We start from the raw sequence: 12,153 nt of genomic DNA, 5'->3' as shown, positions 1-12,153 counted from the left end.
ATTCTTACATTTCTTTTATGTTGCTAAGGATTCAGTATAATCACTAATGCTTCTTCTTACAATATCCCACAGATGACAGCTTTTATTTAAAAACAAACAAACAAACAAAACCCCAAGAGTTTTCAAAGAGTTGGAATTAAGTGATTTTGAAACATAAGGTGCTAGGAACAAAACAAGGTGTTTGTTTCATAGTCAGTAGTGTTTCTTACTACTGAAATGATATGGAACGCAACATTGAATATCTGAGCACACACAAACATGCATTAGAATCTCTAGGTTTTCTGAATTTTATTTTTGTGAAACCACAGAATAAGTTACTGAAACTTATGTGATCCAAAAGGGAACACCACTGCAGGTTTGCTAAGGCTTAGACTATGATCTCTCCAGGAGTAGCAAACGGGAGCTTTCCAGCCTTATAGAGAGAGATCTCTGGACAAATCAAGCAATATAATCAAGGCACAGGACATTTCTGGAGGATTTGATACGTGGCTGGGGGGAGGAGATGACCCTAAATGTGGCTGAAGACCCTTGATCACAGATGCATATTAATCCCAAAGAAATACTCTGACCCATGCTCAGCATACTACTATAACATGATTTTTTAAAATTGTGTGGGTCATTTTCAGTTGGTACTATACATACAGAGCATGCCTACAGAAGTAATGCCTTGAATAGGAACTGCTCTGATTACTCTTTTCAGAGTAACAGCCATGTTAGTCTGTATTTGCAAAAAGAAAAGGAGTACTTGTGGCACCTTAGAGACTAATCAATTTATTTGAGCATAAGCTTTCGTGAGCTACAGCTCACTTCATCGGATGCTGTAGCTCACGAAAGCTTATGTTCAAATAAGTTGGTTAGTCTCTAAGGTGCCACAAGTACTCCTTTTCTTTCTGATTACTCTGATCATCTCTCAATGTTTATTTCTTCTTAAAATTATTAGTAGATATATGGATAGATGACTGTGAAGAATAGGAAATTATTGATAGTATTCTTATGAATACTGTGTGCATATTTGTGGGTTTAGAGGTTCTCTTGTGGCCAGTTTAGAATTAAGTCCAGCTCTTCCCAACTACCTAGGTTTTTAATTCAATTGCCTGGGCTCAGAGGAACAATACTTGATGGGTGGCTACCGCTAATGCCCTATGGAGAAACATATAGACCAGTTTGAATCAGGTGCAGGGTCCCAAATCAGACAAAGGAAAGAAAATAATGGATAAAAAGCCAGTGAACTAATGGGAGAGACACTGACTGGGGAAATCAGACTGAGAGGTAGAAGCTTCCTGGACAGTCTGCCTCACCTACCTAGAACTGGCAAGGAAAGGCCAATGCAGGATAATGCATTTAGGCTTTTGTCATTTTAACCCTGGTTACTGTACTTGTTATGTTCCTATGGATAAATAAATCGTATGTGTTTTGAAAAAGCTGTCATAAGTCACTATGTTCATCAGCTGATCGCAGCTCCTGGAGAGAAATGTATAGCAAAGCAAAATGTGGGCCTGCTGGGATAACAGGTCGGTGAAACTGGGTACTGTAACCTGGTGATACAGTCGAAAAGTGGCATATGCCACAGAGTGCCAGCCTAAGAGAAGTACAGCTAAGGGCCTGGGGCTTAGAAAGAGTGCCCACAAGAGAGACGGAGAGTGGGGTCAAGGTATAGCACCTGTCCTAGAAGCGTATCAGTAACTTTATCCAAGATGAAATTATAATGGGTAGGGATAGTCAGCATGGAGCACTGGACTGAGACTCAAGAGACCTGGATTCTATTTCTGCTTTTCCCACTGACCTTCTGTTTTTGCTTGAGCAACACTGTGTTTCTCTGAGCTTCTGATTCCCTTCCCATCTTTTGTCTGGCTTGTCTCTTTAGATTGTAAGCTTTTAGGACAGGGGCTGGCTCTTACTGTACTTCTGTGTACTGTACCTAGGACAGTCAGTCCCCAGTCTCAGTTGGAGCCTCTAGGCACTACTGCCATACAAATAATAATATAGTGGACCTTACAAACAGAGTGAAGGTGCATGAAGGACCGTCCTTTAGTCGGTGGCCACTTTAAAGAACTGCATCCTCAAAGCTTACACAACAATTATGATTGCCATTTAGTTAAAGAACCACCTATTTAGGGCAAATATTTTTTTTTATCCCTTGAATCACTGCTTAAGGTGCGTTTCACTGTGTCTGCTGGTGTTTTTTTCCTCATGACAGTACATGCCGTATTCTCTAGGTTCTTGTCTCGCTTAATGATGCTATAATGCTGGTAGTTTCAGAAATTGAGGATCACAATGAAGCCTTGTCCATCAGTAACGAAGCTGAACTGTCTAACAACTTACCTGGAGATGACCTGGATGAGTGCCTTGTCTATCCTGGAGAGCTCTGTCAGCACCTGTGCATCAATACAGTGGGATCTTACAAGTGTTCATGTTTCCCAAGATTTACTCTGCAAGATGATGGGCTCAGCTGTAATCCAGGTGAGAAACATGGACAGGAAACAAATTAAGAAAAGTCATCCCATACATGACTAGTAGTGTCCCCACCTTGCCATCTTTACTGACCTGTCCAGTTTTAATCTGACTTTTTATTTAATCTCGTACTATCTGAAACAGAGAGTGTGAATTAAATGTTGGAGAGAGAGAGGGAGAGAGAGAGGTTTTACGAAGAAAATAGGAAATCATAGCAACTAGATCAGCAGGATTATTCCCTCAGCTATGTTGTCTAGTCTTTATCATTTTTTTTTAAATGACCCAAGCAATGGAGGTTCCACCATTTTTCTTGAGTCTGATAGTTCTCAGTCAGGGATCTTTTCCTGATATGGGTTGAGAAGCTTTTCAAAGTTATCTATGGGGTTTAGACATGTATCTTCCACTAAGAATTGAAGGATCCATTAAGAATGGAAGATACTTTCTTGTACTGGATTTCCACTCTGAACAATTCTTTGGAGGTTCCAAGGGAGGAGTTGTTGGGAGTAAAACGCTACTTATATTGCATTGGGGAAACTAATAATCTGAACCAAACCTGATCGTTCTAAAAAGGTCCAGCCCGATGTTCAAATTGAGGATGTGACTAATTTCTTCATTTCCAAACTCACGTGTCCTTTAGTAGTTATATTTCAAATGATCTTTTTATCATGAATATGATTTTGTAAATTTAGCATTATGACTTCACATCAGAATACAGGAGCAGAAAAGGTTGGAATGTGAGCAAGAAGAGGAACCTCTTAAAATATGTTCCTGCAACTTTTGAAATTTGCATACATTACAGAAAAAATGTGACAAATGTAAACGTAAATGCAGTTGGGATGACATTTTCAATAGATCCTAAAGGAGGAAGGCACCTTTAGGGTCCTTTGAAAAAAGTAAAGGATTTGTAATGACTTGCATTTGCAGTGTGTCATGTGTCACATGAGGTATTTTGTATGTCATGGCTAGTTTTCCAAATGAAAATAATATTTATTCAGGTCAAACACATGGTAGTGCTTCCTGAACTTGAATTTTTTTTGCAATCATTGACTTCTGTCCAGTGATATAAAATATAATGTTCCTGAATACAGTGGAAGGCTTGCAAAGAAAGCCTATTGTGTTGTAATTGTTTGGATGTATAAAGTTCTCCAATGGCAAGATTTCAAGTCAGCTAATCTGAAAAGTTAAAACTTTAGGTTAATTACATGTGCTTTTAATTTAGACATTCTTTGCTTATTTAATGAGCAAAAGAAATGCTGCCATCCAATTTTTGCCAAACCTTAGACTCCAAGTACTGTCAGCTAAATCCAAATAATAAGTTCTTATTATATCATTCTTCTCACCATGATTTTGAGAAAGTTACACCAGTGAGGTATTTTTTGACTATGCTTTTGCTACAGTTGTCAGTTGTCTGCTCTTTTGTTTATATTAAATTCTGTGTAAGGAACCTGATACAGAGGTGGTGTACTTCAGCCTTGCAAAATTTAGTTCACCCTCTCACTTACATCAAATTTATTTGTTTGTTTGTTTGATCCTGCCACCAACATCATCAGAAGCCTGGTTGTGGAGTAGTAGATTTTGTGTCTGGTAGCAAATTTTCATGGCAGTTTTGCAAGACGGCTGTACGTAAAGCCACATCAGATAAGTGCTGCTGTGTGCAGAATTAGTGCTGGGTTCTACTTTTGGGTTTAATTTTTATTCTTTTTTTAAAACATCTGTAACATGTAACATCTGGATCTGTAAACTTAGATTAGAAAACTTTTGGGAATGAACTTTCCAGAATGGTGCGTACACTTCATGAGGGCGTTTATGCTGAAGCTGACCACCTGTGACTATGTGGTCAGTTGTCCCGGTAGCTGAAATGATCAAGAGTTTCTCTGCCACTGAAGTGTGAAAATGACCCATGAAACCTTGTGAAAGGGCCATTCTGGTCATCCAGATAGACCATTTCAAGGACCGAGCTAGAGATTGATCCAGGTGGTGCTCGATCTGCAAGGAGGCTGTCTCCCTTTGAGATTTGATTTGATGATGGGTTCTTATAAGATTTTTGGTGATCACTACTTCTGGTCAGTCTGCCAGTAGAGAGAACATCTCATTGGTGCTTTCAATCCTGGCTGAAGACCATCGGTATATTAGGAAATATGAGAGGTGCTGAGCACCCTCTATTTTGAGTGAAGTTCTTCAGATCACAACTTAGTGAATATAAATAAGACTCAATGGTGAAAATAGTTGAATGAACCTTTGCTAATGTACTATAAATAGGTTTGTTTGGAGCTTTCAATGAAAGTTGGTGGATGGTTCTTTATATTATACAGTAAATAGTTTGCCCATATCTATTCAAGAACAGTAACTCATTTAATATGCAAACCACTTCCTTGCCAAAACTTTTTTTCTGGCACTTCTGTTTTAAAGTGGACTCTTCTTTTTTAAAATACATGTGATCAAAGTCACTGTCTATTTAACTTTTAGTTTTCATCGTAACAAATAAAAATGCCCTATGAGAAGTGGGAGGTGGTATATTGGTATACCGTTTTCCAGACATCATTATTTCCTCATCAGTAACTTCCTAGATGATTAGAAGGAAGGCTTGAAATAAATTAAGATATGTAAAATCTACAAAGCACTGTAATCATTCAGGTTTACGTTTTCAAAAGTGCCAATGTGATGTAGGAGCCCAAATCCCATTTTCAAAAGTGACTTAGGCAAATAGGACCAGATTCATGAAGGTATTTAGGTGCCTAAAGATATAGACGGTTGTCCAGGCACTTTTGAAAACTCCACTAGGCACCAACCTGCATTTTTAGGTTCCTAAATACCTTTGAAAATCTGACCCTTAAGGTCCTAATTCTCATTGAATGGCAATGGAACTTAGGCTCCTAAGGTCTTAAATCACTTCTGAAAATGAGACTAAAGTTCCTAAGTCACTTAGGTGCTTTTGAAAATTTTACCCTCAGTCCAGGATGAAGTAATCTTCAAATTCCTAAGGGAAGGCTGGGTCTGCATTCGGCATGCAGTAACAATAGTTCCATATGCTGGTCCATGCAGAAAGAGCCCAAGCTGTGGGACACAGAGATGGTGGAGCTGGAACAGGGCTTCTGCACCAATATTCCATTCACACTGCTGCACTATAAGCAAGATTACTTAGCTCATCTCCACGTTTTGCATGAGTTTAGGAAGAATGCTTCGTTGCCCTTCCAGGTTGCAATGCACCACCAGTTGGCTATCTAGTAGCCATGGCATCTTCCCATTTTCTCTTTCTGGCCATAGGACCTGGTGAATATCTCCTCATGAGCACTACATATGTCTTGTTTTCATGCTGGGCAAGGGAGAGGTGTAGTACATGAGGAGAGGGCCTTTGATTACACCCGGCTATGGAGCAAGAAGAGACATGCATGTAGTTGGATGTCTGGCTAATCTCCATTCTTTCCTGCTGTAGCTCTCAGTGCTCCTACTGGACTTCTTATTCCTCCTGTTTAATATTTCCCCCTGACGAGGTGTGTAACAAACCCATCGTGTTTTATATGTCTGTCTCCTCTGTCCCCCAATGCACTCTCAGGTATGGATAACCCCACTTAACTTTCTGCAGAACCCTGATTATTTTTTCTTTTAATTTACATTTTCCTGTTAATATTTTGAAAAAAGAAAATCTCTGTTTTTACAGAGAATTAATCAGTAATGTCTTAATTCATACAAAATGTGCCTTTTATTTTTGTTAGCTGGGTTGGCTTACCCTCATGGCAGGAAATCTAGCTGGATCAAACACATCTGTATCTCTTGCCTTATTTTCTGACACTGGGAAATCTAACTGGGACATACCACATGAAGTTTTACTGCTCTTGCCTCATGCCTCTGCGCCTCTCATACCTGTTATTTTCATGGAAAATCTCCATGCAGTAATCCTGGTCAGTCATCTCTCATTGTCATACACCCTGTGGGTCATATTGTGTGCTCAGATGTGTGTGTACCACTTCTGCTGAAGCCAGCAGGAGTTGTACATCCCAGGGCAGAACTGGGCCTTGTTCAGCTTAGACACAAAAAGATGACACACACAAGCTGGATTGCTACTGTTGATATAACAGAGCAGAGCACTAGTTTAGACCTGCTGTCATACCTTTAAAGGTTTTTTTTTAGACACTTAAGGGAAATGATAGATGTTAGTCACGAAAAGTCCTACTTGTCTGTTCGGATGTTATTCTCTTTCATACTGTGCCTACAACAGTGGACGTATTATTTTCAATTACATTTTAGTAGAATATACAGCATATGTTTGAAGACCACATATATTTTTATATATTGACCATGCGATTCATCCAAGGAATTAAGACAAGGAGATTGGCTTCATGGCAGGGCAACAGTCTAAGGCTTAAATCATAAACTGTTATGTGATGAATTAGATTTTGATACCTACAAGAAAAATTTAACTTGGTGGAGGAATTGTACAGCAGGCTACCCTGCCTGCTAATTCTGGAGCATATCCATTTATGCACACAACCCTCTGCATGTGCTTATGCTATTTGGACAATTGCCTGGACACAATATGTTTTAAGATCACAAATATCAACTCAGAGCCTTCATCAGTTTTGCAGGAGAAATTATGGAGTCATCTGAAAATCTATTTGTATAGATTACAGAAAGTAGCATAACTGAATGACAGGTCTGACTTGGAATCTTTGCTTCTGGCACTTGAGGGATGTGATGTAATATTCATCTCTACATTCTTTGTTTTTGTACATGTTCACAGATATTGATGATGGACAAAACATTGATGATGGACAAAACATAGGAGTGGAAGCAACCATTGCTCCAGAAGCCTCTAATATTCAGCCTACCACTATTAAGACTTTACAAGTAGAGCAAAATAAGTGTAAAGGTATGTATGACAGACAAGCTGGAGACAGATGGTTTAGGAATGTTTACAAGGCTGGAATGAAATTCCAAAGCTCCCTTGGCTGATTTCATTTCCGTGCACATACATACATAAGTTACCTCTTGTATTAGCCTGAGGAGTTTAGAGGATTGTCAGGAGGAATGTGCTGAGGTAATCTGAGGTAAGACTCTAATTTCAAGGTTATTACACACTTGCTATTTAGGTTATTTTAAACAGAAGAGCGGTGCAGGATAACTTAAGTAACACACGTAGGAATATTCGTATAATAGAATTATATATAATATATATTATATATAATAGTATAATAGAAGGATGGTAAGTACCAAGAGATTGTTCGTTTACACATTTTATACCTGGGATTATACCTGGGTGAACAAAGCTCTTTAGAGGACTTCTGTGTTGAATTTTAAAATGTTTGAAACTTTGCTTTGTCTAGATAATGGCCCCTGCAAGCACATCTGTAATATTGTGGAAGGAAATGCTGTGTGCTCTTGTTTAAGTGGATATGCTCTCATGGCTGATGGCGTTTCCTGTGAAGGTGAGTAGGTGTTTCCACTGAGATAATAGACTAAAGACACATTATATGGTTCCCATTAATCTTGGGAGCCTCATGGACATTTCTCTAAAGGCCTATTATTTTTGATATTGCTAACTGCAGGTGATAGTAGAGACTTAACTTTACTGTACTTAAAACTAGATTGCACTAGGGATGCTAAAAGTGTTTGAGCACCTCAGACATATCACTTACAACATCCATCTGGTCATTTGAAGAATTGCCTGGTTAGCCATTTCCACTGTGGTGATTAAAGATGCATTCCCTGACTGTGTGCATGGCAAAGTAGTTAAGACTGGTCAGACCATACCTCTTGTTAAAACATAAGACCTTATTACTATCCCTTTTTCACTAAATGTAAAATTCACCTTTTGCTTTACCTAAGTCTTGTATTGGAGTTGTTCAGGTTGGAGGAATGGGGCCTGTACACGCCTTGCATGACATTGGAGGGGGGCCTCCAATCAAAAGCAGTTGGGGTCTGGGCCATGGGATCTACAACAGCACAAATCCAGTGGCCCTGACATTCTGCAGTGAAGTTGTGAAGTGGCAGAGGCTACCGTTCCAGCCTATGAGCTAGCATGGAAACCAAGAGAGGCTCTGCTGCAAATCTGTGTTCTCTCTACAGGTGGAGGAGTGAACTCCATCCTTCAAGCCAAGTTTGTATAGAAGGGTTATATTCACTGTGGGAAGTTATATAGTAGAAGAGGCATTTGTAAATGACTGAAATGGGTTTTAGAGAGACAAGATGGGCGAGGTAATATCTTTCATTGGACCAGCCTCTGTTGGTGAGAGAGACAAACGTTTGCAGTAGAGTGGCCCATTAATACCTCTGCAGTCATAGGAGAAAAAGAGGGGGATAATGCGTTACAGGTTGTTGTAATAAGCCATAAATCCAGTGTCTATGTCCAGTCCATGATTTTTAGACTTTGTCTACAGTAACCCTTTGGTCAATAAAACTTTTGTTGGTCATGGGTATGAAAAAACATACCCTTGACCGACATAAGCTTCACCAGGGGTCTGTCTGGGGTCCTCTTTTGCAAGTGTTGCACAGGTTTCTTTTGAGGGTGATGACCGATAGGTCAGAATATAGTGAGCGCTTTGTGAAAAGTGTTCATCCATAGGTGATAGGGTGTTTTTGTCTTTTATCATTTTCCTGTATGAGTTCAATACTGTGTTATTGGGGCATTTAGTGCACTGGATGAGGGGTGTGCAGATGGGGTTTTATTTCTGGATTGAAACAGGTTCTCTCAGGGTATCTGGGTGGCCCATTCCATGATGCCATCTACTTCTCTGGTGAAGTGTCCTTATTTGGTGAAGGTGGTTTTAAGTGTGTTAAGGTGTATACTCATAGTTCTCACCTACCACCCCACACTGGAACCCATAGTGGGTATCAACAAACAACTACAACAATCTGTAACCCACTACCGCCCTCTTTTTGTCCTCTCACTGCAGAGGTGTTAATGGGTCATTCTACCTTGATTGGTCCCTTACAGTATGTACTAACTACTTATGCTAAACAACCTGTTCCACCTTGAGTTTTGCTGTGATGCCAGGAGTTCCTTTCCCAGGCCTGAAGAAGAGCTCTGTGTGGCTCAAAAGCTTGTCTCTCTCACCAACAGAGGTTGGTGCAATAAAAGATATTACCTCACCCACCTTGTCTCGCTGATATCCTGGGACCAATATGGCTACAACTACAATGCATATGTGAAATGGGTTTTGTCATGGTTGGTGCTGGGCAAATAGTGTGTTTGTGGTGGTGGAAGAGACAGGCAATCTGTGAATATTCACCTGAATCTTTAAATAAATTTTCACTGGCCTTTTTGTGTTTGCTGTACTGGAACACTTGAATGATCTAAGTTTCACTGGCATAAATGGCCCAGATCTTCAGCTGATATAAATCAGCACAGCTCCCTGGGCTTTAACACCATCTGAATGTGTGTCCTAGGTATTTATAAACAGTGAGTTTCAAAAGTCACATCATGATTATTCACAGAATCTGAATTTTAAATTTACACATCTGAATATTCACATAGAAAGTGCTTGCACAGTCCTCCAGTCATGGAACCGACACAATGTCCTGTGTCGTACCTTGTCCTTATCAATCAATAATAAATATCTGATCAATCATAACTAACCAACTAAGGTTGGATAGCATCTCCTGAACTCTCACAGAGAACTGTTCCCAATCAATCCAGAGGGTTAATATTTTTTAAAACATAGATTCTCGAATGCTGTTGAATATCAGTTGAATCAGCCTAATTCAAGGAAACCCTAGAAATTCCATGAACAAAAACAAGAGGTTAAAATCCTGGGATAAATTATTCCCTATGAATCCTTACTTAAATCTTGTCATGATGGAGATCAGCTTGTTTCAACAATATCAGTGTTGAGATGATTGTCTCTAGGCAACCACGGTAACATTTGGAATGTTAATTGTATCCTTTACACTGAACATAATGCTCTGCCTAAATTGTTATATGATACTAACATGGTAGCTCCAACACACTGTATTTAAATAGCTCCAATGTGAAAGAAATATTGTATCATTTCAGGAACAAAGCTAATAGAATTCTATTTTTCCCTTTTGGTTGCAACATGTTGATATAGACCTGGATGAGTGCCTTACAGGTGCTCACAATTGTTCCAGAAGCCAGTTATGTATGAACACATTGGGATCATTCTACTGTGTCAACCACAGGGTGATCTGTGCAGAGGGCTTTACACTCAACATGCATAGAAAATGTGTTGGTAAAATGATAGGTGTAAGCCATTCACTGAAGCATCATAATTCTTCATGCTGCGCAATGCATTTAAACCATTTGTGCTAAAAGGCTCTCTGGCCATCTTTGCATATGACATTTCAATGTGAGTTAGTAAAAACACATGTGCATCACTCACTCCATGATTTTTACCATTGTGTGTTCTTCTGCTATTTGGCTTTTCCCCTAGCAATACGTTCTCAGGATGCATATTATTCAGCTGGAAAGCCATAAAAGTTCATGCAGTTATGAAAAGCAGAAATTCAGTTGACAGTTAAATTGGACTAATGTAGCATAGAATGGTCTTGACCTTTCTGGACAGGGTGAATTCTGCTGCTTTAGGTTTGGGGCTTTGGCACAGGAGCTTGATAAATGTATCTGATGAAAGGTGCGCAAATTCAGGTAACAAAGCTTCTGTAGAAAATGCATTCCGAAACAATGGAATTTTTGATTCTTGGATTAACCCACAGGTCTCCCACTGATATTATAAGAATAAAGGTCAGGTACGTCAACATCTTGTTACAACATCCCTGGTTTATAACCTTCAGTGGGACAATAATAATTTTTTACCACTATTCTGTCATTTAATAGTGTCTTTAAACGTCATTGCTTACGAAAGGCTATGGCCTACATTTTAAAAAATTACTTGATTTTCACATACCAAACTAGAGACATCTCAGAGGCCTAATTTTCAGAAATGTGCACTTACCCTCTGCAAATTAGACCCTCTTAAGGTGTCTAGAGTTAGGCATCCAAAAATTGAAGCCCTGGAAATCACTAATGACACTTGAAAATCACTACCACCTGTGACGATAATATCACTTGTAGACATGTCATTATTTTCCTTCTCCCTTCCCTTCCTTGACTGTCCTATAATTTTGTTTATAGCATCATGTACTGAATCATGTTCAACCCTGCAGCATCACAGCTTTGCTCTTTTCCTTTCCTCTAGTGCTCTGTGATCTCATTTTATTACCGAGCATCATGCGGCATGAAGCAGGAGGGAGCAGGCAGGAAAATGTCCCAATAATAACCATGTCAAAGTTCAGAAACAGGAATGCAAACAAATCTACTTCCATTCTGGCTTTTCAAATGTTCCAATATGGATTTTTTTCCAGCTTATTTTTTTTTAAATACTGATTTTTTATTTATCTAAATATAATAGTTTAGATTAAACAATGAAATGATTAGCACAAGATCACTGGGAGGGAAGGATATTTTAGGGTTAAAACACAGAACTGGGAGGCAGATGTTATTCTGTGCTTCACCATGTTCTTCCTGTGTGCCCAGGGCCACTTTTTTCAGAGTTTTTTCTTGCTTTTGGTGTATATAAAAAGATCTTCTACACTTTCCACAGCATGCATCCGATGAAGTGAGCTGTAGCTCACGAAAGCTCATGCTCAAATAAATGTGTTCGTCTCTCAGGTGCCACAAGTCCTCCTGTTCTCTTTGCGGATACAGACGAACACGGCTGCTCCTCTGACACCTTTTTTCAGAGTGCTGAG

General features: G+C 39.3%; 1 protein-coding gene across 6 annotated transcripts in view; it reads left to right on the top strand.

Moving 5' to 3' along the window:
- The window catches only part of FBLN2 (fibulin 2), a 190,902-nt gene that overhangs the window by 148,625 nt on the left and 30,124 nt on the right, over positions 1–12,153 (top strand). For 5 of the 6 annotated variants that reach the window (XM_075130531.1, XM_048858460.2, XM_048858464.2 and 2 more), the window contains 3 exons: positions 2,254–2,460; positions 7,190–7,318; positions 7,773–7,874. In XM_075130531.1, coding sequence (XP_074986632.1) covers positions 2,254–2,460; positions 7,190–7,318; positions 7,773–7,874 — 438 coding nt within the window. The remainder of the gene's footprint in view (positions 1–2,253; positions 2,461–7,189; positions 7,319–7,772; positions 7,875–12,153) is intronic. The other variant, XM_048858461.2, reaches the window with a different exon arrangement.

The sequence above is a fragment of the Caretta caretta genome, chromosome 7 (assembly GCF_965140235.1).
Source record: "Caretta caretta isolate rCarCar2 chromosome 7, rCarCar1.hap1, whole genome shotgun sequence".
NCBI classification, from domain to species: domain Eukaryota; kingdom Metazoa; phylum Chordata; order Testudines; family Cheloniidae; genus Caretta; species Caretta caretta.
The sequence above is the reverse complement of the archived record's forward strand: the minus strand, read 5'-3'. Positions and strand labels throughout refer to the sequence as shown.